Source organism: Cucumis sativus, chromosome 2, assembly GCF_000004075.3.
Source record: "Cucumis sativus cultivar 9930 chromosome 2, Cucumber_9930_V3, whole genome shotgun sequence".
NCBI classification, from domain to species: Eukaryota; Viridiplantae; Streptophyta; class Magnoliopsida; order Cucurbitales; family Cucurbitaceae; genus Cucumis; species Cucumis sativus.
Window position 1 is genome coordinate 4913902 of NC_026656.2, and position 25272 is coordinate 4939173.

General features: G+C 33.4%; 3 protein-coding genes across 7 annotated transcripts; 1 reads left to right on the plus strand and 2 right to left on the minus strand.

The window, feature by feature from the left end:
- Positions 1–1943: 1943 nt before the first annotated feature.
- On the minus strand, positions 1944–13690 carry LOC101220614 (villin-4). Of its 5 annotated transcripts, none has more exons than XM_011650638.2 (23): positions 13367–13690; positions 11475–11589; positions 11211–11310; positions 10037–10105; positions 9721–9957; positions 9457–9634; positions 9244–9376; positions 8783–8945; positions 8547–8694; positions 8330–8430; positions 7230–7385; positions 6184–6252; positions 6027–6095; positions 5803–5940; positions 5414–5542; positions 4950–5100; positions 4817–4827; positions 4271–4411; positions 3804–3929; positions 3661–3726; positions 3022–3352; positions 2701–2933; positions 1944–2609 (listed from the first exon to the last, which is right to left on the minus strand). In XM_011650638.2, the coding sequence occupies exons 2-23, from the start codon at positions 11528–11530 to the stop codon at positions 2496–2498; spliced, it is 2919 nt and encodes a 972-aa protein (XP_011648940.1). In that variant the 5' UTR covers positions 11531–11589; positions 13367–13690; the 3' UTR covers positions 1944–2495. The 5 variants fall into 5 exon arrangements, with proteins under 5 accessions (XP_011648940.1, XP_011648941.1, XP_011648938.1 ...); XM_011650639.2 differs by having other exon boundaries at positions 4950–5097; positions 13367–13689; XM_011650636.2 differs by having other exon boundaries at positions 2701–2942; positions 11475–11564; positions 13367–13619.
- A 3037-nt stretch (positions 13691–16727) lies between these two features.
- On the plus strand, positions 16728–18016 carry LOC101220228 (60S acidic ribosomal protein P3-2). The gene is made up of 2 exons (XM_004148272.3): positions 16728–17046; positions 17623–18016. Exons 1-2 carry the CDS (start codon positions 16849–16851, stop codon positions 17788–17790), a joined length of 366 nt encoding a protein of 121 aa, XP_004148320.1. The 5' UTR covers positions 16728–16848; the 3' UTR covers positions 17791–18016.
- Positions 18017–20291: 2275 nt separating this feature from the next.
- On the minus strand, positions 20292–25135 carry LOC101219989 (nitrate regulatory gene2 protein). The gene is made up of 5 exons (XM_004148271.3): positions 24912–25135; positions 22275–23686; positions 21842–22056; positions 21408–21631; positions 20292–21310 (listed from the first exon to the last, which is right to left on the minus strand). Exons 2-5 carry the CDS (start codon positions 23560–23562, stop codon positions 20596–20598), a joined length of 2442 nt encoding a protein of 813 aa, XP_004148319.3. The 5' UTR covers positions 23563–23686; positions 24912–25135; the 3' UTR covers positions 20292–20595.
- Positions 25136–25272: the final 137 nt, after the last annotated feature.

The following is a 25272-nucleotide window of genomic DNA, read 5'->3' on the forward strand; positions in this document are numbered from 1 at the left end:
TGAAATATGTAAAAGTTTATATGTTAATTAATTAAGTCAACACTAAGCTATAATGTTTATTGGAATTATAATTTTGGTTGACAAGACTTTTGTTATCGAGTAAAAATAATAGGTTAGAAGTCATATATTTTCCTATACATATCATTAAGTGTAAGAATCGTTTAAAGTTAGAGTAAATTGGTTGGTGATAAATTTGTAAATATTTTAGTTAAAATATTACTATATTTTCATACAACTCATGTTACTATCCTGAGCAATTTTAAATATGTAAAATATAGTAAATTTTAAATCCTAATGGAACGTTAATTTCTATCCCTATTAATATCTATCATTAATAAAATATAAACTTTTGCTACGTATTTTTAGCAATTTTGTCATTCATAGTAATTTAATTTACTATTATTTGATGAGAATTTAAATATTCAACCTCGTGTAAAAGGATCAAAAACTTATTATCCTTTACTATCTAATTGAGTTTTACCCAACAAAAGAGCCTTTCTAGGAATTTTTTTTTATCTATATGTTTTGGATGTAGTTTCTATTTAGTCAATTAGTTTGCAAAATATTACGCATTTAGTATTTAAATTTTGAGTTTAATTTGAATCTAGTATGTTTGAAAATGGTACAAATATATCATTAGAATGTGATATTTATTTCAATTTGATTTTTATATTTAAAGATTAACACATTTACACTATTTTATTTGAGTGCAAGATATTACGAATAGTGTTAAATATTTAAATGATTTATAAAAACATTATTTACCCACGTTAGGATTTTTTTGACTTTCTTCCTTCTCTGTTTATTATAAACTTATATTTGTTTATTTATTATATTATTAATGAAACAAATATTAAAATGATTATTTATTACAAATAAAATACGAAATTAAGATGATTATTTATTACAGAGAACATATGAGAGAGGTGAGAAGTTTTTCTTCATTATTTTTTTAAAAATGATAAATTTAATATTGACATTAATACAAAAAGAATGACCAGACATTCTTATAAATTAAAAAAAAAAACATTAATACGAATAATATTGTAAATTTAGAATTTGGCAAGTGATAGAATCATACAAATAAAAAAAATTATCTTAACCATAGGAAAAGAGTAAAAAAAAATTTAGAATTTGGTAAGGATAGAATAGTCTAAAAATGGTTTTTTTCAATAATTTTTAATATATTGAAGATAAGAATTTAATTATTGTAAATTAATTAATATACAGTGAATGTAGAAACAGATAAAATTGTAACATAAAAATGAGATCCAATGTACCAAAAAAGTTTTAATTGAATTAAATTTAGGTAGTTCCATTTCGTTTTTGTTAATTTTATTAATATTGGATTCTCACATCAATTTGAGGATCTTCTCCGTTTAACAACGTCCAGAAGTTTCCATTTTCTTTCACTATCATATTAATTGATTTTCACTTTCTCAAAAGAAAGAAAAGCGTCGAATATTATACCCTCAACGAGATCACACAACACAACCATTAATTTGATCTCACGCTTAAATTCATGGCCGATATTTATTCTCACCTTAAATTTTTTTTCATCTCTCTCTACAATCTATATCACTTTTTCTCGATTCTTATTTCACAATCACAAACAATTTCAAACCCTCTCTTCCTTTTCACGCTAAACCTACGTCTTCCCTACCGCTGCTCCTTCATTCAGTTAAGTTTCTCATTTTTCCATTCATACTATTATTCTGTTTTTTTCAGTTTTTAAATTTTTTATTGAATGATGAATGAATTGGTTTGAGTTTACAGCTGAATCTTCTTTTGCTCACGAGTTCTTCTTCGTATGATCAACGAATCTGCTAAAATTAGCTTTTAATGTAGTTTTATCAATCAAATCTTAGGAAGTTTTGTGTTGGATTCAATCCTTGCGCAATAGTTTAAGACAACGTGTGCAGAAGAATTTAGAGGGAAGGAGATAATAAAAATCACACTTTATATAAGTTTATTGTTATCTAAAATATTACACTCTGCTGTACACACGGTTGTACTTCCTCAAGAAATGCAAATCAAAGAAGGAAAACTAAAAATGCAGACCAACTAATTTTTTCTTTCCTGAAAAAAATTGAATGAAAAAATAAAACTGAAAACTAAACATGTGCTCAAAAAAGGGGGAAAAAAATGCAAGCTCACAACATAGCTTTAACTTTAAAATGGACACCAAATGCTTAATAAAGGGAGAAAAAAAAAATCAAAGATCTTTGCAGTGGGCTGCAAGCAAAATACAAAAAAAAAAGGAAAAAACAAAACTCGAATTTGTCCATCAATCACGAACACAAGTCTCTGGGCAACAGAAGCAGCTAAAAATGCACTGAAGCTGTCCCTTCCACTCCTTACCGGTTGAGTCCAGCCAGTTGAGAAGGCTCCTTAGATCTAACAAGATGTAGACTTGAAACCCATGCTTCCTCCACTGGTAATATATTACTGCAGGAAATTGAATGATATGATCAAAGGAAACTGTAGGAGAAAGGTTAGAACAGTTGAAGGGCCATTTTATGCTTATTCTGTTTCCATTTTGGCAACTTATAAAATGCCTCCTTTGTCATTCCAAACTTCTGCCTGAATTCTTCTGATGAGAGGTAAGTCTGCAGAGTAGCAAATTTAAACATCTTAGCAAAATATCATACTAAAAGTCAATAGATTCTAGTTGAAGCATAAGAACTGTTTTAACATCACCTCTCGTTTTGTCACATCAATGTCCGAAACGGGGTCGGTTGACGTGGTTTTTAGGCGCTCATATGGATAAGTTGTGAGACCATCATCATCTTCAGCCTCACCTTCTTTCACATCCTCTTGTATTGTGAGAGTTTCAATTCTGACTGTCTTTGCGTTCTCCTTCTCCTTATCATTAGTCTCTGGTTTATCATTATTATTAGTCTCTGGTTTAGGCTTGGGAGGCTCTGGAGTCACTGGTGTCACTTCGCCCAATAAGGTAATTATATGTCAGTTATGAATGCCATGAAAATAACCTCCATAGATCTAGAAATTGAAGCATACCTTTTATTGAACGCGGTATAATAGCTTCTCGAGCAGGTGGTGGCTGTTCAAAGCTAGCACTAAGACTTGCTATTGATGTCGATTTTGCAGAAACTAATTTTGCTGAATCAGGGCTCATTGATTTTGGATAGATCTTTCTAACAACTGGGGGTGGAGTAGAAAGGTTTCTTGCATTGGGGTTCTCGAAGTTAGCAGCCAATGCATTGAAAGCAGGAGACCTCCCCCTTACACGAACCCTTTCAGGGCTAAAAGACATGCTTCTAGAGCGCTGTGATTTGTCTGGCACTGCAGATCTCCCACCATATGATACTGGTGTTCTTCGCTTTGGTTTCTAAGTAGTAGTGAAGTCACTTCTTAATAAAGATCCATACGAAATCAATAAAGACAAGGAAACTAGGAAAAGAGTGTGAAGAGCAGAAAAGGGTAGTTGATGTTCATGTGAAGGGTTAAAGTGTATTATAGACTTGGAATATGTTTCATGAAGTACAGTAATAGCTTAGCAAACAAACAATGCTGGCCACTAAGCGTCTCCCAAAGAAATGATAATGGAAATAACGTAATGCAGATTAAGAAAATCAATGGACTGTGTTTGTGTGGCTGTTGATTGGGGTTAAGAAGTGACTAGGGAAGAAGCCTTACATCTACAGTAGGAGTGCCCCCGCTTTTAACTATTGTAAGTTTCCTTTGGAACGAGTTTCCGTGCATCTGTTTACGAATGAAAATATAAATCACTTGAAGATATTTTATAGGCACGTGTTCCAAAATAAATGTCGAATACTTACCGAAGACTTTGCTGAGTCCCATTTAAAAAATCGTGTGAAGAAAGGGGGTTCACTTCCTTCCGTGATAATGTACACTGGAGCTTTAGAAGATAGATTTTCCAATAGGAAATCATGTTCTAGAAATTTCTGTTGCAGCCAAAAGAGGATTACCAACAAAGAAAATACAGTTTGTTAACAAGTTTGACAAGAAATTCTCAAAGGCAACGATGAATGAACAAACTGGAAACTTTTAGTATTAGACTCCCAAGATATGGAATAGATATAGACATGATGACATCGATATATTATCAACTTAGAAATCACACTGGTGAGGAAGAGAGACAGAATGCCATAGAATTCCTTCCCAATTGAATAGCAGATATGATACAGCAAGGAAACGAGAAAAAGTATCCAGGAAATACATGTGAAGTTGGCAGCCTTGAGCTTACAAGATTGACTAAACTATCCAGGAAATACATTTTTCGTACCTCGCCAATAGTTAAAGCATGCAATCTACTCTTGGCGTCAACTTGTTGCCCGATCCATACATATATCTCTGAGTGATTATCCAGAATGTATATGTCTTCAGTCATCAGATCATCTTGATCAAAGTTATGTACTTCCACCACCTGCAAAACTTCACGTCAACTAACCTTCTAGGGAAAGAAAAGTCATTTACGCTTGTTATTTTATTTTTATTATTCTACAAGAAACCGAACTTTCATTGAGCCAAAAAAGAATACCAGGGCACTAAAAAAATTCAACCCTACTAAAAGACATCTCGTTTTCAATTAAGAAAAATTAAAAACGCAATTTCAAGAAAACTTCAAATATTGAAATACTCCAAGGTTTTGGCTGTTAGTAAGATTGAGCCATGATCATAATGCAAGGTAAGATATTTCTGCTTACTCTGGCTATAGGAAAAGGGAATCAAACTGAAGTGAAAATAGGAAATCATAAAAATGCATTCATTTTCCCAACAATAGTAAATACAGAATGAAATAGATTATGGCCAGAACAAGAAAAGAACATACCTTCAAATTTCCTGCAAGTTCATCATGGCCATCGCAAGTTCACAGGAAAGGGGATCAGATTTAGAATTAGAAGTATAGCAAAGTTTACAAGATAAAAGCATACAATTTTCACTAGTGGAGGAATTATACAGACCTCTTGAGAAGGTACAAGAAAATAGGTGAGGATCACTCTCAGCATCTCGACTGATTTTTTGGCTAGGATATTCAGATTTGCCTCCCAGCAAATTCCAAAATTGTTCAGATTCTGAGCCTTCCTTTTGTGATCTAGATTGCACATTGGGCTGCTGACAATTGAAACTTAAGTTAGAACGCAATCAGAGAATGTAACAAGGTAAAACAATAAGTAAATGTGAACCATTTTGTTAAAGAGCCAGTTTAAAATGAGTTCTGGCCAGTCTGGCTAAACAATACTTGAACTCACATGAGCGAGACTTCTTTTGCCAAAGTAAGATTTTTTATAACTAACCAAAGAATGGCATATGGATGTGCAGAGATGCAATAAATTTATGCAACCAGGTTTAGTTCGTACAGAACATATTTGTCAAGAATGTTAAGAAGCCAAACTCTGTGCCCAAGGTGAGAAAAAATTAAGCAAACCTTTATCAAATCCAACAACCGCTCAACAAGTTCTTGATTATCTGAGTTTGTAAGGCTTCCAGACCATGTAAAGACACTGGAGCTACTGTTCAATATGTAGCAGTAGGAGGAATTCAAAGACGACGCAACCTGACAGGGGAGAAAAAATAATAGAGAAAGGTAAGAAAATATATATAAATATAAATATGTCTATCGATTTAAACTTTCAGGTTCGATGGTGATTAACATGATACCAATGTAGCTTTTGAGTTACATTTAGTTGTGGTTTATCATGATATCAGATCAGAAGAATTTTCTGCATTCATTTCACTAAAGACATGTTTGCCATGTGTGTGTGCATGATTAAAGAATAGAACTGAAAGTAGAACAAATTCAGGAAAAGTAAGTACCGGGTCTACTTGTATTGCTTGCATATTTTCAGGTCCAGAGCCCTGGACTCTAAATAATGCAACCCCATCTTCTTGGTAAGTTTCATCTTGAATTTCCTTCTCCGCAACATAATTCTTGTATCCCTTACTTAGGCCTCCCTGAAATGTATTTCATCACATTATCTAATTAGTCAGTCAAAATGAAGATATAGAATAAGGAAAAAAAAATCTCCAACTTAACCAACCTTGAAAACTACAAAGCTCTGGAAAATTGAATAAAATTGTATTGGTTCACTCCCTTCATAAATGCGTGCCTACAGGACAACGAGTTGAATCAGAAAGAAGATAATAGGGAAATCAATGTACATCAATTCACAATCACCACCCAAGTGATGAATCTACCTGGACTGGGAGAAATTTTAATGACTCAACCATCTTGTTTACCAGTGATAATGCTGAAGCTCTTTCTTCCTGGAGAAGATGAGCAAAAATAATAAGGCCTCAGATCAGGATGTATTCATGCAGTACAAAAATTAGATAGTAGGAAGAAAATGTGTGGTAAAAAACTAAGATACACAAAAGTCAAAACCCTACTTTTGATTTTCTATTACAATTTCAAATCTATTAGCCAGAATTGTATTAGAAAGTAAACTATTGTTTTTTTTATAAGAAACAGACATATTCAAAGAGCAAAAGAGAGCAGCCTAAGGACAAGGGACAAGAGGGCCTTCCCCGAAAGTGTTTGGTGTATTTTGTACTTCACCAAGAAGCTGTGTGTTGAAACACAGTCCAAAAAGAACCAAAAGAATTGTAGTTGTCTTAAAAAATTCTACTATTCCTCTCTTTTCAAATACGACAAGGGACACTAGAATGATAATCTATGTCCTTTGTATTTGATCATTAGAATACAAGGGAGATTGAAATCTAAAATGGAAGATCTATGAATGAATAACAGAACATGTTGGAAGTCCTAAAGTCAAATTAGTAAAGGATAATCTATGTCTCAAACTCTTGATCAAGGTCAAATGGCAAGGAGGATAAAGGTATACTAAGACTTATGGTACAGGCATGGATTTATCCAAACACAACAAATTATAGATAGAGCATTGCTTCCCAAATTATAGTTTCCAAAAATACTTAAAACTTAGGGTGCGATCATGCACTAATGCATCAGATCCAATAGAAAAATTGAATATATTTATAAATTCAAGTTCTCCCATGGTGATCATGTTAAAGTGTACGCATTGAATGCTTTAATGAAGGATACGTAACTTTAAATTTCGCTGTGATGTATATATATACATATAAAAGAAACTAAGCTTTCACTGAAAAAGATGAAAGGTACAGAAGACATAAAAGAAATGAACCCAAGAACAGAACAACCCCATGTACCCATTACTGAAAGCTTCAGGTTGAGGGAAACCAGAAGCTTTTAGAGTATTTATTACCTCCACACTTTGCTTCCCAAACCATGTTCCGATAAGATATTCATCTTTATCATCTCCAGAATACGAATATTGGAAGATGTAGCAATCTCCACTGTAAAATTTTGACTGATCAGAGGCAGGAATGAGAATCTTTTCATTGCCACTGACTCGCCAAACCTGTCATGAAGAAACAGAAGCAGTTGACTATAAGAAAAAGTAGTCAGCTAAATTTACAAATAAATTCTGAAACTGGATGGTTCCATACTACATCTTGCTTCTATATAGAAGAGCAAACAATGAGAACTCATAAAAAACAAAGTTCCAGAATGCCTAAAATGTAAATGACTTAGGGTGCTCTTGGGAGTGATAGTTGGAGTAGTGGTTTTAGAAAAAAAGTTTAGGTACAATTGATTTTGTAAAATTGATTTCTAAACAATCAAATTTATGCTTGGTAACAAACTCTTAAAATTGATTTTCAATCCTTATGTTTGATACCAAAAGTGGATTTTAAACTATCAAATTACTAAAAAAAATGGTATTTAGGTATTTAAAAAACTATATAAAATAAGGTGGTGATTCTCAGTTAATCACTTTTCAACGATCACTAGAGAGGTGATGCTTCAAAAATCAATTTTGAGTGATTTCTTGTTTTTTAAAATCACTTTCTTTAGGTTGCCATGCAATAACGATTTTGGCTACAAAATCACTACCAAACACACTATGATTTTACAGTAGCAATTGCTGATTAATATAGTTGACAGATATCAGATGTTCCATAAATTTCAAACCAATAAACGCCTATTGGTGTTGGATTCATTCTTTTATTTCATTCATCAACGAACTGTTTCTATTACGAAAACAAAAATTCTGCTTGTCCTCTGTGTAGACCATCCCCTTCAATTATATTTAAGTCAATTCTACCAAATGAGGAAGTAAATACTATCAGAACAGAATTTCACCAGGTCCATATTGGTTAAAGTCATGTTACTTCTGGGCATCCTAAAGACAGGTAAACCAAAAACCGGTTTTCCCTACATAGTCCATGTCAATTATCTGAAATTGGCTTTTAGATGAACTAAAAGACAGACGCATTTCCTATAGTCAATTGCAAGAGCTGTCACCTGCAAGTTCCCAGTGCAATCAATGTATGGTTGGGGTTCTTCTTTTACAGGATCGGCTTTTAGAAGACCCTTGACATTAACTCCTTGACGCTTCAAAAGAGCTAAAAGAAATACCAAAGAATCAACATACAAGGAGTGAAGCCGGTGAAGCAATATAGATAAAACTGTTATTTGGACAATACCAATGGAAAAGATTTCTAATTTTTTACTTTCTAACCTGCAACCTTTCCTCTACCATCCTCCGACACAACTACATTGGCAACTTGAGGCCATGAATCAAATTTAGACCGGAATGTTGCAGTCTCAAAACCTTCAATCACAAAAGTTATTTGTGATTTTGGTCTATCAGGTCCATGCACCAGTTGCTGTTCACTTAACAACACAAATTAATAAGAAATTCTACAATATCATATTGCACAAGTTAAATGGATTTCAGGTACATGATGAGCTGACCTCAGCAGCTGCAGTCGCCTTCTTGCGGTCATCAAGAGAGGTATTTCTTCCCATCCATGCAAATACTTCAAACCCACAATCTAGAATATAGCATTTATTTGTTTCTAGCAGGTCCCTTGTCAAAGATCCATCACCATGAGGTTCCAGCTGCCCCTTCTCAATTCTTTAAAAGCAAACATATAGCTTTCAGAACTACAGAGAGGTTTAGAACTGCTAGAATAATGGTTACCAACTTACCATCTTACATGGAAGTCCAGTGTATTTAGTTTCAGGATTTGTTAGTGGTCATTGGTTATTACACTATTAGTTGAAGATAATTCTAGCTAATGATAGAACAAACAACAATTCTACTCATAAACCTTGAAACTTTTTAAAGAGAACAGAGAAATCCACATGCGAATCACAGATATATCAGAAGGGTCACAGGAGAAGAAAATAAAAAAAATGAGATAATATATTACCGAAATAGCTTAGTTGGATGAGAATCAACAGGCCTATCCTCATCACTTGTTGTTTTCCTTGGAAGTGGAGCAAAACCACCAAAAAAGCTCCAAAACTCTCCAGTTTCAGGATCAGCCATCAACTTTCCATCCTCTACAAAAAGTCAACTCACAAACTGATATTCCTCAACGTTCATCTTTCACTTCCAACTCACATATCAATCGTTAACTTACCAATGGCAGCTATCTCACATTTTCCATTGTGATATGTATCTTTAACATATTGAACAACTTCCAATGCTTTTGCTCTCTCTTGAATAGACGAATTCGAACCGTTAAATTGGAAAATTTTTGACTTGGTATCTAGAACAAAAATGTCATCGTGATTGAGTGAAGATCGACTGAAAGGAACCTATTGCCACCACAATCCCAGAAAACTCAGCATTTATAGAAGGCTAAAGAATATCAACCGATACCTAAACAAAAACAAGAACTTGCCTCTTTAACATGGACAACACGTTTTCCTTTACACACAAACAACCGAGTTTTATGTTCCTCAGCCTCAGCATGTTTGAACCCAGAAGCAAATCCACCTTCTTGAGGTATAATACATGGTTTGAAACAGGACAGGAATTTCTCAGTCTCGTGACCTTGAACCTCACGATATTGCACCGCACGTCCACCTAGAGCTGCATCTAGTTCAATTGTCTTGATGGCAGCAGTACCAGCTTCATCCTGTGTATTAAGTTGCTGAATCCAAACTGTGCAAAAAATGGACCTTGAAAAGGACATTATTGATTTTAGAAGCATTTACCTGAGTGGTATCTCTACCAAGCCAGTAATGAATATCATGTCGCAAGGAGCCACTCTTTAAGGAGGTTGTCTGCACAGAAAGGATTAAAACATGAAAAGCGTTTTTAATTTCTGGGAACTCCAAGTCAGTTAAAAACATGTGTTTGGTTAACTAATTCCCGGAAGTTATCTTCTCTCAATTTTTTAGTTTGATGATGATCTGTATTCTAGAACAAGGGAACTATGAGTTTGTGTAAATATGTTTGTTTTATGAATTTGTGATTCATAAATGATCTATGGAATTAGCAAATTGAACGCTTGGGACAAGCAAATTCCGTGCATCATATGTAAAGGTCAGTCTCCAACTTTATGCAACACCTTCCAACTTTTCTAAAGCCAACTTGAACCTAACTTAACCAGTTAAAACATGTGGTTTTGACCCGTTTAAATCCTCTCTTTATTGAACTCAAAAAAAAATTATAACAATAAATAATTAACTCTAAAGGATCATTTTCAAATATAGTAAAATAAATTAAAATATAACAAAATTTTAAATCTGTCAGGGTCTATCAGTGAAAACAAAAGACGCTAATAAAAGTAGAAAACAAAAGACGCTAATAAAAGTTTTGCTATTAAAATTTTTGTAAATATTTTTAAACAGTTTTGCTATTGAGATTTTGTTATATTTTGTAAATATTTTCAAACAGTTTTCCTATTTACAACAATTTCTCCACCAATCAAATAAATAACTTGCTCAAACAATTTGTCAAGTGTGGCATTTCATTTTTGTCATGGGCATTATTATTATTATTTCTTTTAGAATAGTGTATCATGATAACCACTTCAAGTGGTACAAAATTGGAATTCTCAAATAATACAGCACAACTCCTGTAATTTATTCAGAGTTTCCCACAACCTCAATCCATCTGTCCTCCCATGTCTAATTTTTGTAGCAAAATATAGCTACTTGTGGCAATTGAAAACTAATATACTAACAAGACAAGTTAAAATGGCATTCAACAAGTTGAGCATATAATCTTTGTCTGTCACAATAATTCCAAAACACATGCAGGAGACTAGAGGCATATAAATGCTTCTTAGGCAGAAAAGTATGCATACAGAACTAATCTTTCGCATATCTTGGAAATGTACGTATACATGTGCTTCAATTTAGAGAATTAAAATCCACCCCTTACCTTAAGAACGATGTAGGAGTCACCAGTAAAGAACTTTCCATAAGAAGGCTTTGGAACAGGAACAGGATTAAAATTTTCGATGCGCCATATTTCAAGTCCACTTTTAGAGCGTCAAGGAGAAAAATGTAAAGTCATAGAGGAAATTAATAAATATTTAGTTGAATGGAAATCCAACCTTTCAACTAAAACTTCAAAATCTAAAGTCGATTGAATGCTTTCGTCATCCAACACAGAAAAATTCAAAATCTTATGCATAAAGGATACGCCTTTTGTCCTGCCCCCTGGAAAGCTGGGTCCAAATCTCTCATGGAGACAGCCATATTGTTCTTGCACCGCTAGTTCTAGACCACTAGTCTGCAAGAAATACAGCAATTCCACCCTGAATGATAAAATAAATAACAACAGAATGAACCTATTTGGAATAACTTTTAAGAACGTAGAAAATCAATTAGACCCTTTAAGACATGGTAGAAGTAGCCTAGGAACAAATCAGCAGATTATGTAGATAGATGAGAAATTAGACTCTTACTGTATTAAATCATTGACCGATCAAGAGTTTGAGTTGACAGGTGAAGATAAATTAAATATTATACAAACACTTACACTCTCTCCTACTTCTAGGTTTGTAAATATGTAGAACGCAATCAGTAGAAATCAATATTAGTTGAGAAGGAAATGACCTTGTAGAGGTTTAAAATGCAAGACCAACAAGACCTCATGCTCTTATAGCAACTTAAATTTAGGAAAGAATGTTACTGTATTTCTTTTTGCTTGTCTAAAACAACTACAGGGGCTTTTTATATAGGGAAAGACCACCAACCAATAATGAAAGGAATATTACAAATATAAATAATAAATATATACAGAATACACAATAAATACCACACATATATGTAAGGACATCCAACGTAGCGTATGGAAAGAACCCTCCATCAGTCCATAATGGAGCGAAGAAGAATTGCCACCTTTTTTTTTCTTTGATAAGAAACAGAACACCTAATTTATCTTAAATTAAAATAATAAAATTTCAAAAGTTACATCCAATCTGCCCCAAATCAATTCTTAAAAGTGAAAGGTTATACAAAAAATTAAAACCTAAAGTTCTATCCATTCATGGATCCAACCCTGTCTATCTCCATCATTTATCAACACTTGAAAATTACTCTCTCATAGATTTAAAAACTTCTCCAAGAGAACTCTCAAACTCAATCTAAACCTTAATGTGGCAATTGGCAAACAACATTTACAAACAAAAGAACCTCAAAATAATCTTGCAGGCAAAGTTCAGCAAAATAATTGAAGAATTAGGACATCAAACAAACAAAAGACAAGCCAAAGTCTTGAGAGATGAAGGAAATGCAATTGAATTCACCCCGATATACAAACATAAATCATAAATGTATATCTAATATAACGTATGAGGTCTCCTAGAATTTTCAATGCCAGTCGTTGATCAAAATCAAAGCTTCTTCTTCAGTACAACAGCTAAAAGCCTCCATTTCAAAAGACAAATTATCAATTAACTATAGTAACCAAAATAATTCCACCGAAAAATAACCATTTGGTTTTTGGATTCGGAAAATTAAGTTTATTGACACAACAAATCAAAGTCAAGTTGAAGTAGATTTTAAAGACTGGTTTTTCAATTTTAGAATTTGACCAATAATTCAAATTTTTACTCTACTTAAAACAAGCACAATTTTGAAAAACCAAATGATTATCAAGCTTTCCTAAACTAATAACCATACTCTCAAACTCGCTAAAACAATCCATACTTCTCAGAATGAAACAAATCAAATTCAGTTTGTATAGAATTCAGCTAAACCAAGCCACAGAACATGCTCAACATCACCAATCGATAAATAAAACCAATCCCAGAAGACCCATTACTCGATTAGATCAAAATATTCAACACCCAGCAAAAAAAAAAAAAAAAAAAAAAAAAGAACAATTCAAGTTTCAACCAAAAGCAAAACACAGAAATCTGAAACTTCACAAATTCCCACAACACCACCCGAAAAACAAAGAACAACCCATGTTCCAGAAGTAGCTAAGCAAGTAGAATTCAAACCCCAAACCTGAAACCAAAAGAAGAAGAAGAAAAGGAAGGATTAAAGAGCAAAAACGAAAAGAACCAGAGATTGAATTACGAGTACCTGAGGGCGATTAGACAATCAGGAAAGGAAAATCGAAGAAGAGAAAGCAACCAGATCCAGTCCCAGGATCAGAATCATACAAACAATAGTGTTTTCCACTTTTCACAGCGCATAAGAGAGAGAGAGAGTGAGGGAAGAAGGAGGAGAGAGAAAGTAAAGTGTTTTGAGGAGAAGAAGAAAAAGGAGAAATGGAAAAACAAGTAGAAATTTAGAGAGAGAAAGAAGACCCAAAAAAGTATTTTGTATTTTGTAGAGAATCTGAATAATAAGAGAGAAGAAGAAAAAGGAGAATGATGAAGGCGAAGGCGAAGGCGTGCTAATCACTAACTGCAAACACAAGAACGAACCCACACACAACAACAAGCACAAATGAACTGTAATCTTCAATTTAATAATCAATTAATTCAATTATTTTTCTTTGGGATTGTAGTATGTCACACATCCATTTATTATGGATTACTTCTTTTAAACACTCTAAAATCTTAAATTTACTCCTCACTTGTACCTTTAATCTTTCCTCTACTTTCTCTTTTATTCATTTTGCTTTTTGCTTTTTGTATTTTCCCTTTATTTTCATCTATGCTTCATTTTGAGTGATCATAACAACAATCACCATTTAAAAATTCAATAATGAAAATGAATTAAAGTTCAAATTTTAATAATCAAAACAACATTTGAAGAGTATATGAACAAAAAAAAACCTTACTAAAACTTCACAAATAATTTTTGTGTTATAAATTATAAAGTATGTTAACTTTTTTAATTATTATTTAGGAATAACGGTATAAAGACTAAGTTTAAGATTTATTGAAAGTATTTATTCTAAATTTGAATATTTAAAAATAAAACACTCAAAAACTAAAGATGATATTTAAACCGATTAAATCCAAAAGCTTGCTTTAAATGAATCATTCACCAACTTTTAGCCAAGAAGAAGTTGTTTCCATTATTCATGGATCATTTTCACACAACCCTCTTTGTGTAATTGAATTTAAAGTTCATGGTTGATTTCTTTTTTCTTTTTTCTTTTTTGTTTGGAGAGTCCTACCAAATCTCTATGTTTGGTCGGTCGGATATAATTATCTATTTTCCCAAATTAAGATTTAAGTTTGGTTTTAAACTATACAAAGAGGCACCGAAAATTAGAAATAAAGAAAATTATTTTCTATTTCTTCACCTTTCATTTGCATTTAGGTTCGGAAAATCAAGGATTACATTGTAAATTTATTTGTGTGATTGATAAGTAAATAAGTTCACCTTCACAAACATAAAAGATATCGAAAAAAAATTGGATGGTAAAAAAAAAAAAGGATATTTTAGCATGATCGATTAATAGATTCTTCCTACAAGCATAATTAATTAAAAAAAAAAAATTAAACCTGTCGTTAGTATTTTAATCATTAATTTCAAGCAAATTGTATTTTTTGATATTAATATCAACATAAAATTTTAAAATTATAGATCATCCTCTGAGAAAGTCAAGGTATGCATGAAAGGTACATATTTTTTTTTAATAATCTATATTTAAAATAAAATTAGCATAATATATTTTACGTATTTGAGACATTATAGTATTGTGCTCTCATTAAATAAATTGCTTATAATATAGATTGAATTAAAATATACAAATGCAATTGAACAATCATATCGATTTGATAAATCAATTTAAAATAAGTAGATTTTTAAAAACTTTGTAATTGAGATGTGAAATTAAATAATTAGAATGGGTTGTCATTTATATAACATATGAATGCAATGAATGAATAATAGTAGAGAATCAAATAGTGTTTATTATTATTATTATTATAATTATTAGTAGGTGAGTTTAGAACTAAATAAAAAAAAGTAATTAATTGTTTTATTATTATTATTATTATTATTATTGAAAATGATGGATGGGCAATTAAGCAAAAAATGGGGCCAAATTTGAGTTACTTTTGTGAGGATCCAATTCTTGAAAAAGAAATGAATAAAGAAAGAGAGAATGGTTAATCAACCTCAATCATGCATCCTCTTAACAGCTCAAATTGTTTGCTTCATGTCCTACCCCTTCCTTCTTCTTATTATTCATTAAATTGATTTTGAAACAAGTTCTCCATTTTTCTGGGGATTTGGTTATATAGCCATATAGAATGTTGATGCTTTATTTCCATTACCAATTTTTATATTTTGAAATTGGCTACACATTTGAATATATATTAATTAATCGAGTTAAAGCTTAAATTGAATTATCTTTTTAAAACTTTGTGGGAAAAAAAATACTATTATTCTATTTTGAACCATATTATTGAACTGAGTTGTAAAAATAAATTTAAAAAAAAAAAGCTTTTAAACTCGTTTTAGTATTTTATTTGAAAGAACTATCAAATTGTTTTTATATTTTTGTATGCATGTCCATTTGACAAAATCAAAATTTTAAATGTAAGACAAATTCTTAAGTTTTTCTCAAAATATATGTTTGTCTTTGGTATATGTCAATCACGCACATTCATTTTATGTTGTTTAACAACATAAGATATCAGGTTAAATTTTTAATTCAAAATATATATACTTTGGCTCATAACACGTATGTGTTATGTTAGACATATGAATTTTATTTTATAAAGTACGTAAGAAAAAAAAAGTTTAGATTCTAATTAGTTAATGAAATAGTATTTTATATTGACTTAATTAGATAAATATTATGTTACTAAATGTATATCAAATATATACGTGTTGGCGTTTTGGGTAAATGATTTATTTGATTTTATTTCTATTACCATAACTAATTAGGAGTGTTCAAGCTTTTTGTATTACTTTTGTAACTTACTATATCTAATATTTACATAACTTGATTTTCTATAATATTTGATTTCTATCTAGATTTCGGACCATATGAATCCAACCACGTCAACGAATACTAACTTTTGTTAAATTAAAAGGCATTTTTGTTATAGATTTAGTAGATTTCGATTATTAGTAAGTACGTACAAGTTCTTATATCTTTGATAATTCTCTTAATTTTAACACTTAAGCCGTCAATCATCAAAAACCTAATAATAACAGTTTATTGTATTGTAAGTTCTTAAGCAACACAATGATTTTGTTTCGGAATGTGAAAATAACATAAAGTCGATTATGAAGATATTAAAGATTGTGTTTTCAGGATCGTAACTTTATTTTTTAAAATGAAAAATTATATCAATTAAAACTTAGTTTGAGAGGTGAGGGTTTGAGATGTGTTGTATTAGAATGAACGTATTGATTTAGCATAAACAAAGTTTTAGAAATCCCAAAAGGGTAAGGGATTAATCAAAATGAAAGTAAGTATAGGAGGGTAAATCAGTCATTTAACAAAAGCAAACCCTCGTTTTCATCTCTCGCTAGGGTTTCATCTGCCAACATAAAAACCAAACACAATCCGTAGAAGAGAGCCGTCCACTCCAAACTCACTCCTTCATTCTCTTCAACCCAAATCCCCCATTCCATCATCAAACCAAACAATGGGAGTTTTCACCTTCGTCTGTCGGAGCTCCGGTGGTAAGTGGACCGCCAATCAGTATTCCGGTGACCTTGAAGGCTCCGCTGACTCCACCTACGAGCTCCAGAGGAAACTCGTTCAATCTGCTCTCTCCGTCGATTCCTCTGGTGGCGTTCAGTCCTCCTTCTCCTTCATTACTCCTTCCTCCGCCGTTTTTCAGGTATCCGTCGTTTTCTCTGTTACTTTGGCTTTTCATTCCTCTTGATCTGATCCGTTTACTCTTCAATCTCTAACTATAAAACTCGCCTTCTCAGTGTTTGTTTGATTATTTAGTCTGTTTAGTAGTGTTTTTGTATGTATGAATATGTATTTTTTTCCCCCTTTTATTCGTGTATTGGGGGTCTATTGTTTTTCTAGTTGGGCATATGTTTGATGTTGGTGTCTTAACAATTGGGATTATGGGTTTTAGGTACGTGATCGTTTAAGCAACTATTGATTATGGGAATTTGCTAAATATATGGACATCTGATGAGTTAAAGCATTTTTTGTGATCATTTTAGTATGTTTATCCATGAGTTCCTTGATTGGTGTATGTCTTATCTGCATTCACTCATTGAATTTTAAGAAGATCTATAACATGTTTCAAGTAAAAATGTGTAATTCCCTGTCATAGTTCTTCTGAGATTGAGGTTTTTATTTAAGCTATATTTATGATTTTTGACATCTCCCCAAGTATCCTCCTTGCTTGTCTGTTGTTGTCTGTTGTGTTTGCATGGTTTAAACATTCGTATTTCAGGTGATTGTTGGCGGTGGAAGTGGTGGCGGTTTCAGTGCTGGTGGTGGAGCTGCAGCTGCCCCTGCTGGAGGAGCTGCTCCAGCTGCTGCAGAAGCCCCAGCTGAGAAGAAGGAAGAGGTGAAGGAAGAGAGTGATGATGAAGATCTTGGCCTATCACTTTTTGATTAGATTGGTATTTTAATTACTCGTTATTGTTTTTTTTCAACCTAAGAGTTTGTAGCACTAAGGTTTTCTTTTCTGGAAATTATGTCTATGCATTTACTTGAATTTGCAAGTTCAGTTGATGTTCTTGTTTAAGGACGTAAATTTTGTTACTGACCCTTGTCAAATGGTTGAGAATTAGATATGTTATTTTGTTATTTCGTTTGGGAAGTTACTTCTGATTTCACCATCATAGATTTTATCTATTTGTTGTTAGAGGAGATTCTAGGCCATGGTGGTTAATTGTTTTTCTTTCTAACTATGAGTAGAGAATGAGAATTTGAACCTTAATTTGTCCTTTTGATCTTTTAACTCTACATATTGATTGATGGAAAAGAAACAAATCTGGTTAAAACTTTTTTCATGGTTGTCAATGACTGTTATCTAATCAATTACAACTACTTGATGAGGTAGCACTTTTATTCTTCAAATGGAACGAACCAATTTCCAATTCTGTGTGCTTGGTTTTTTCACATCTATTCTTCGACTTGAATGGTGTTTTTGTTTTCCACAAAAATAGGCTTAGCTTCTAAAGATTGGTTTTAGGGTCTTTTGAGGGTTAGGGGGTGGATCCATAGGAAGAAATGCTTTTTTTCGTTTTTCTATAATTTAAGATAAGATTGTCCAAACCACTCAAGTTGTTGAGAATGGTTGGGCAAACAAATTCGTGCTGACCAATTTTCTTATACCAAAATAGATATCTAATATTTTCTGTCATCATGATTTGTAATATCTGATACATTGTTCTTTTATCTTCAAAGGAATAATGGCTTTACCAAAATCGATTATTTGCAAACATAGTTTGCTAATGAGAGAATGATTCCCCTTGCTTAATCAATGAAATTGAGTTGATCAGTTTGTTTTCCTCATCGTCTTCCTCGTTTCAACTTATGTTCACTGTGTCTCGTCTACAACATTTTGAAAATCTCACCAAATTCATTGGTCTTTATTTGTTTTTAAAGTATAAAATTCTTAAATGACATTCAATGTAGTTGAGAGTACACTAGACTTGGTTTTATTTATGGGTGAGCATGATACACCGAAAAATTAAGTCAACTAATCAAACTAAAGTTTGTCGGTCGGAAAATAAGAGGGGTTGGTTTTAGAAAGTTTTATATCGAAAATTTCTAAAAAGCATTTTTAAGTGAAAATTTCTAAAAAGTATTTCTAGGTGAAAATTTCCAAAAAGTATTTCTTAGTGTTAAACTAAACTGACCGATCGACTGATCCTACTCATCGATATTGGAACTGGTTTGAACATTCACTAAACTGATCAAATCGACTATAGTCAGTTTGCTACTGATTTTTATCAGAAAAATCAACCAACGATCACTTTTAGTTTTATCACATCATATATTGGCTGATTTGGATAATGCTTTCTTCAAGAATCGATTTAAGGATTTAAAATTAGGGTTAAGACTTAATGTCATATGAAGATATTTTGCTCTCTTTATTGATTACTACTGTGGACATAAAGCTAAAATTGCCTAAATTGTTGTAAAGCTTGAAAAGCTTCTAGGACCGTTTGAGGCAAAGATCATCTAAGACTATAATAATATCACCTCTTCTACCATAAAGACAATTTAAAAGTCTCTAATTACCTACACTAAACATTATTTTAAAACTTCCAATTTACTACTCTTACTATTTGACATTCATTATTTCTTTATTTTTTGTTACAACGTCTATTATTTTCTTATCAAACTAAAATAATCTCCAAACACATGTTATTGTAATCCAAACTAAAATAATCTACATTTCAAACACAAAGTATTAATCAAATTATAACAACCTAAGATTATGATAACTCACTTCGTACTCCAAACGCACACAAAGTATTAATCAAATTATAACAACCTAAGATTATGATAACTCACTTCGTACTCCAAACGCTCCTAGTAGAAAAACATATGAGGTTAGAGTTATTTACATCAAGAAGGTCACTAAGCTACACGATCCATCGTTTCTTTTTCTTTTCTTTTCTTCTCTCTTTTTTTTTTTTAAAGTTGTAGGAAAGAATATTTTTGGGATGCAAAATAAAATGTTAACGCATTTAAATTTTAAAAGTATAAAATGAAAGAGAGAACAAATTGTTTTTGGTTTTTAAAGATTTTAATTTGGTAGCATTTTGGTCTTTTAGTATTCAAACTCAGATATTGTAGTATTTAAAATTTTGCCTTAGTTGTGTTTTGGTTCCTACATTAGTTTTTGGTCAATGATAATGTTTCTCTAATGAACTTTTTTTCTTTTTTCTTTTTTTTTTTCTATAAAAAAAAAAAAGAAAAATAAATAAATAAATAAGCACCTTTTAAATAGAAAAACATCCCCACATCAACTTCCCTTTAATTCACACACAAAAACCAACACCAAATGCAAAAATGCTATCAAACCCAACCTCCTCAAGAGCTAACAAGTCAATCAAAACTTCGTGTCCAAAATGCTACCAAAACTCAAACTATATTTTTTTCAAATAAAAAATAGTATGTCACCTTCATTTGAATATTTCTAGACAGGTTGTTCTCGGTTTTTATTGATATCAACTTCAGCATCGATTCAGTCAAACAACTAACTCACACCCCAAAAGAGTTAGAGAGGGAGTAACAAAAATTACATTCAGGCTACTTTCATATAAATCTAAGTTAGATTCCAACTAAATACATCTGAAGCCATTTTCTAACCATTGTAAACCCAACCAAAAAAAATCAAAATAAAATAAATTCTAAGCTACAAATAAAGCATTTGTAATTACATTCCAATCCCACCTTGAGAAGGCTATTGTGTCATCTGGCCATTGTCTCCCTTTGGCATTTGCTTAAGAAGTTCACCATATCCATCAGCAGAACTGATAGCAAATTCAGTCAGTGAGCTCATAGCAAAAGACAACCCAGCACACAGCACTCTTATGGCTACTTCAGCCATTTTTTCTGCAGTCATTGCCTCTTCAGCCTTCCCAAACTCTACCATCTCCATATTCCCACTCGATTCTTCATACCTCTGTGACCCAACTTGAATCCGGTGAGGGTCGTCTCTTTGCTGTTGTTGTGCGTGGAGTGATCCCATTCCAGCAGCAAAGAAGTCAAGCCCATCTAGCACTGCCTTCTCTTGGATATCATCCAGGAACCTTTTCCATTGGATGCAAAGTCCAAATATTGGCAATGCAGATGCATTCGACCTGCGTGGTGAAAATGGAGGCTTTGTAGTGTCGGAGGAATCGGAATTTACGCAACGGAGGAGCCATCCGGTTATCGCGTGCATATAGGATCGCTGAGAAGTGATCCATGACTCGAAACAGCTTCGCCAGTTCCTGAGCTCTGTCTCTAGATTGGCCGATGCACGCGCTAACCAGTTTGGTTCGATGACTGGAGCTGAAGAAAGCTTCCTAGCATCCAACTTCGATGGTATACCCGCGAGTAGAAGCTTTGCTTCATCTAAAGCCCGTTTCTGTAATTGATGACATCCTGCCATTACTTTCCACATCCTTGCTAACCTATGTAATCATCAGAAGTATGGTAGTTAATTATCTCAGAACAACCTGGTTCGAGATACAACGATAAATATGTTGTCCACAAGAGAGACTTACTTACCCTTGAACCAATTCTAGAAGTTGAGGCTGCAACTCTTCGTCTCTTAACGTTTCGATTCTTTTTGCCACAGCTTCAACAGAGTGAATTGAAACCTTTATCTGAGTATGGAGATCTCTCATGGCAGATCTTGTTTTTTCTACTGAAGATGGATCTTCACCTTTTACATCTTGGTTTCTGAGTTGATTACATTTTTTCTCGTATGCAATTCGAACCTTTTCTCCAGACTGTTTAACAAGAAGGAAATTATAACGATCAATTGTCTCGATGCCTATTCCTTAAAAAAAAGTTATAAATATATATTTAGAACTTGAGTTGAAGCCACAGAATCGTCTCTTTATCAAGATGGAAGAGTCGGTCATACGATGAAAGAAACACAAAACGCAACAGAAAGTTCCACAGATCATTCAAGCAAGTAGAGGATTTGAGCTACACACCCTCACTTCCTGGTAGAGCTTTTTCTCCCAAGCATATAATCTATCCAATGTCGATTGATGACCAGGTGAAAATGAGCTGGATTCTTCCGCTACATCGCCACTGCTCTCATAACCACTTTCATCCTTAGTCACTGAAGAGCTTATTAGAAATCTTGACGAGGAAGAGCGAGATGAAGCTGAGCGGAATAAAGCTACTGGGTTCAACATTTTCATGGCTGCAAGGAAGAATAAGATTTCTTGGATTGATATAGAGAATATGAGAGCGAGAGAAGTTGCAAATGCATTCCACAATTTGTCCTTTTACTTTATTTGCTAAATCCAAAATCATAATGTCTTTGATTTCTCAAACATAATAACATCGACCAAAGATTAGATTATGGTCAGTCAATATGCAGCATGCCAATGAAGTATATTTATGTATGATGCATCTAACCTGTAAGTTCATTTGAAGTGGCCATGTATGGAGCTTTTTTAGCCTCTAACAGTGCTGAGACCTCATTTGCTGAATTGCAAACTGTTATAAACTGAGCTTCCAGTTCTTTAATGACCTCTGACATGCTTGTTGGCTTTCGGTTCACATAAACAGTAAAGCCCGGTGTTTCTTCCTTGGATTCAGGATGAGCCACCCCCGATTCTTGGCTTGTACTTGCAATAGTTCCGGCATTCTGGACCCTTGATACATCAATCTTCCCATTACGACGAGAATGTATGCCTTTTGGTTCAAGTTCTATCTCACTTCCATGGTTTGTTTCCTCCTCATCCTCATCCTCGTCCTCGTCCTCGTCCTCATCTTCATCCTCGTCATCTTCATCTTCATCCTCGTCCTCATCCACATCTTCAACAACAACTTCCTCTCTACAACAACTTTGGCCAGTACGTGTTCTTTCATCAGTGGCATTTACTCTATTGCTGTTGTCTACTCTCCTATCGCTGTTGTCTACTCTCCTATCGCTGTTGTCCACTCTCCTATTGCTGTTGTCTACTCTCCTATTGCTGTTGTCTACTCTCCTATTGCTGTTGTCTTCCTGCTCAGTTTCATCATCTTCAAGTTCAGGAATCCCTTCTTCTTCTCTAACCTGTCTTAGCCCTCTGATCTCATCATCAATTGCCATGTGATCGAAACCATTGTGCGAGGGGTAGCCATAGTTATCCAATGATGAAAACGGATTCCAGAAGAAGTCCCATTGCGAACTTTCGGGTGATGGGGGAGGGATATTTGGTCTGTTGTAAGGAGAATAAGAAAAGAATGAGGTATTCACTGGGGGGGATTGCATTGGGAAGTAGCCATCAAATCCATACTGATGCATTGGTGAATAAGATTGAACTCTCACAGTTTCTGGTGACTGAGGTCTCTCTTCTACAGAAACTGCTCCATTCCCACCTGATCTCAGGTAATTTACTCTCACTACTGTATTTGGTTTAGATTGAATAGGAAGTTGCGAGAAGGAATTCGGCGTTATGGATATAAAACTAGGACTTGTTTTCTTTACAGGAGGTGTGAAAGAGGGAGTAATGAATGAATCTAACAACAATTCGCGAGGCTCGTATCCATTGACATACTCACGAAGAGCAGCAGATACTCGTTTCAATGACTGAATGTAGGCTAGATGTCCACAAGCGAATCGTCTCCTCTGCTCAACAGCTTGTTTGATAAAACTCTTCCGATCTTTACAAAGTTTAACTGCCTCTTCATCTTCCAGCTTTGACATGGAACATCCCATATCTCAATTTGTCCCCCTTTCTTTGAAACTTTGAAAAACTAAGAATTCGTCAAGCTCGAATCAAAACCGAAATCACAAGGATATTGCTGTGTGTTTCTTGCCAGACTCATAAGGTTTCTCTGGGCTGTTCAGGCAAAAGCAAGAGACAACTTCAAGCCTTGAATTACTTGAGCATTTTAAAAAAGTATCCCAAATGCAAATACAAAAATATGAAACGGGAAGAAAAACATGGAAGCATGAAAGATCCTAATTTCAAATCAAAATCAACAGAAATGGAGGCTTCACCATCAGATTTGAGGACAGAGAGAAGGAGGGTTTAGAGGATTAATGCTTTTCTTAATTTTGAAGTTACACGACACAAAAAAAGAACAAAAGAATCTATGAAGGAGTTGTCAAAGATCTCTCCTGAAACAACAGGAGCCTCCCATCCTTAACTTGCCAGAATTCAAAAGGAAACTAACCAAATTTTATATTACGAAGCAAAAAACAAAAGAGACACACTCTTAAAAAAAAAAAAAAAACAAAGACCAAAAAGACAGCAATATAAAATTACAAAATAGAGAAAAGAAGGTCAAAAACAGGCAAAATGAAAATGATGACTGTCATATTTCGAGCTTAGCAAATCACAAGAAAAGAAGATAAAGGAATCAAAGTAAACAAAGAAGAACAACCCATTTGCAGACTTCACATGGAGAAACCTGATCAAACATCAAATTACAAATAAACCCCTCTCTCTTTTTCTCTCTCTACAAACAGGTCTGAGACATTCACTGAGAAGAAGAGAGAAAGAAAGAAAGAAAAAAAAAATTCACAGATCAACAAGAAATATAGAAACAATTTTCTCATTTCCCCAGTAGACAATAGCAACCCAGAAGTGGAAATGTAGCGAAAAAGCATCACACTTCTTACAAAATTACAGTTTCACACGAAATACTGTGATTCCCACAGAAAACAATAGCAACCTAGGGGAAAAAATGTTTGAGAAAAATCACATAACCCCTGAAAAATCAAAGTTCAACAAGAAACATTTCAGCAGCGATGCGATTCCCACAAAAGAAAAAAAAAAACAAAACAAAACCAGCCCAGAAGAGGAAATGCCGAGAAAAATCAGATAATCCCTGAAAGATTACAATTAATCAAGAAATATTGTGATCCCCACAGAAAAGCAAGACAACCCAGAAGAAGAAAGGTGGAGAAAAACCACAGTTGAACTTTGGAAAGCAATGCTGTGATTTGAAGAGAAAAGAAGAGCAACCGAGAAGAAGAAAACCACAAAATCCCATAAAATTCAGAGTTAAACAAGAAAAGCATAAGAAGGCAGAAGAGGAAACAGTAAATCAATGAAGTACCTGGAGGGATGAATCTTGGGCGGGGGGAAGGAAGAGAGAAGAGTGTAATCTTGGGCGGTGGTTTGATTAGCGAGAGAGTGTAAGAGTGAGAGAGAGAGAAAGGATTATGGAGGTAGAGAGAGAAAGTAGAGAGAGAGAGAGAGAGAGAAGGGTTTATAGAAGAAAAGCAACGGTCAAAAAACCCAGAATGGAGGAAGAAGAAAATGATGAAAGAACAAAAATAAAAGATTCATTCACGTCGGGTAGCTCATTAAAGAAAAGCTCAGATAGAGAGAAAGAGCAGTAAAGGAGAGAATAGGACCAATCCAATTTTTTTGACCTTTCTACTCTTTTTTATTTCAATAATGCCATTCTCTCCGTT

What these genes read in the sequence shown, in the direction of transcription:
- LOC101220614 (XM_011650636.2), bottom strand. Translation starts at nt 11,530, where the DNA reads ATGGCTGTCTCCATGAGAGATTTGGACCCAGCTTTCCAGGGGGCAGGA. An exon ending in TTGGTAGAGATACCACTCAG is followed by an intron (nt 9,958 to 10,036) that starts GTAAATGCTTCT and finishes CTTAATACACAG; the next exon opens with GATGAAGCTGGTACTGCTGC. An exon ending in ATTGCACTGGGAACTTGCAG is followed by an intron (nt 7,386 to 8,329) that starts GTGACAGCTCTT and finishes TCTTCATGACAG; the next exon opens with GTTTGGCGAGTCAGTGGCAA.
- LOC101220228 (XM_004148272.3), top strand. Translation starts at nt 16,849, where the DNA reads ATGGGAGTTTTCACCTTCGTCTGTCGGAGCTCCGGTGGTAAGTGGACC. An exon ending in CTTCCTCCGCCGTTTTTCAG is followed by an intron (nt 17,047 to 17,622) that starts GTATCCGTCGTT and finishes TTCGTATTTCAG; the next exon opens with GTGATTGTTGGCGGTGGAAG.
- LOC101219989 (XM_004148271.3), bottom strand. Translation starts at nt 23,562, where the DNA reads ATGGGATGTTCCATGTCAAAGCTGGAAGATGAAGAGGCAGTTAAACTT. An exon ending in CACTTCAAATGAACTTACAG is followed by an intron (nt 22,057 to 22,274) that starts GTTAGATGCATC and finishes TCTTCCTTGCAG; the next exon opens with CCATGAAAATGTTGAACCCA. An exon ending in AGCTCTACCAGGAAGTGAGG is followed by an intron (nt 21,632 to 21,841) that starts GTGTGTAGCTCA and finishes CTTGTTAAACAG; the next exon opens with TCTGGAGAAAAGGTTCGAAT.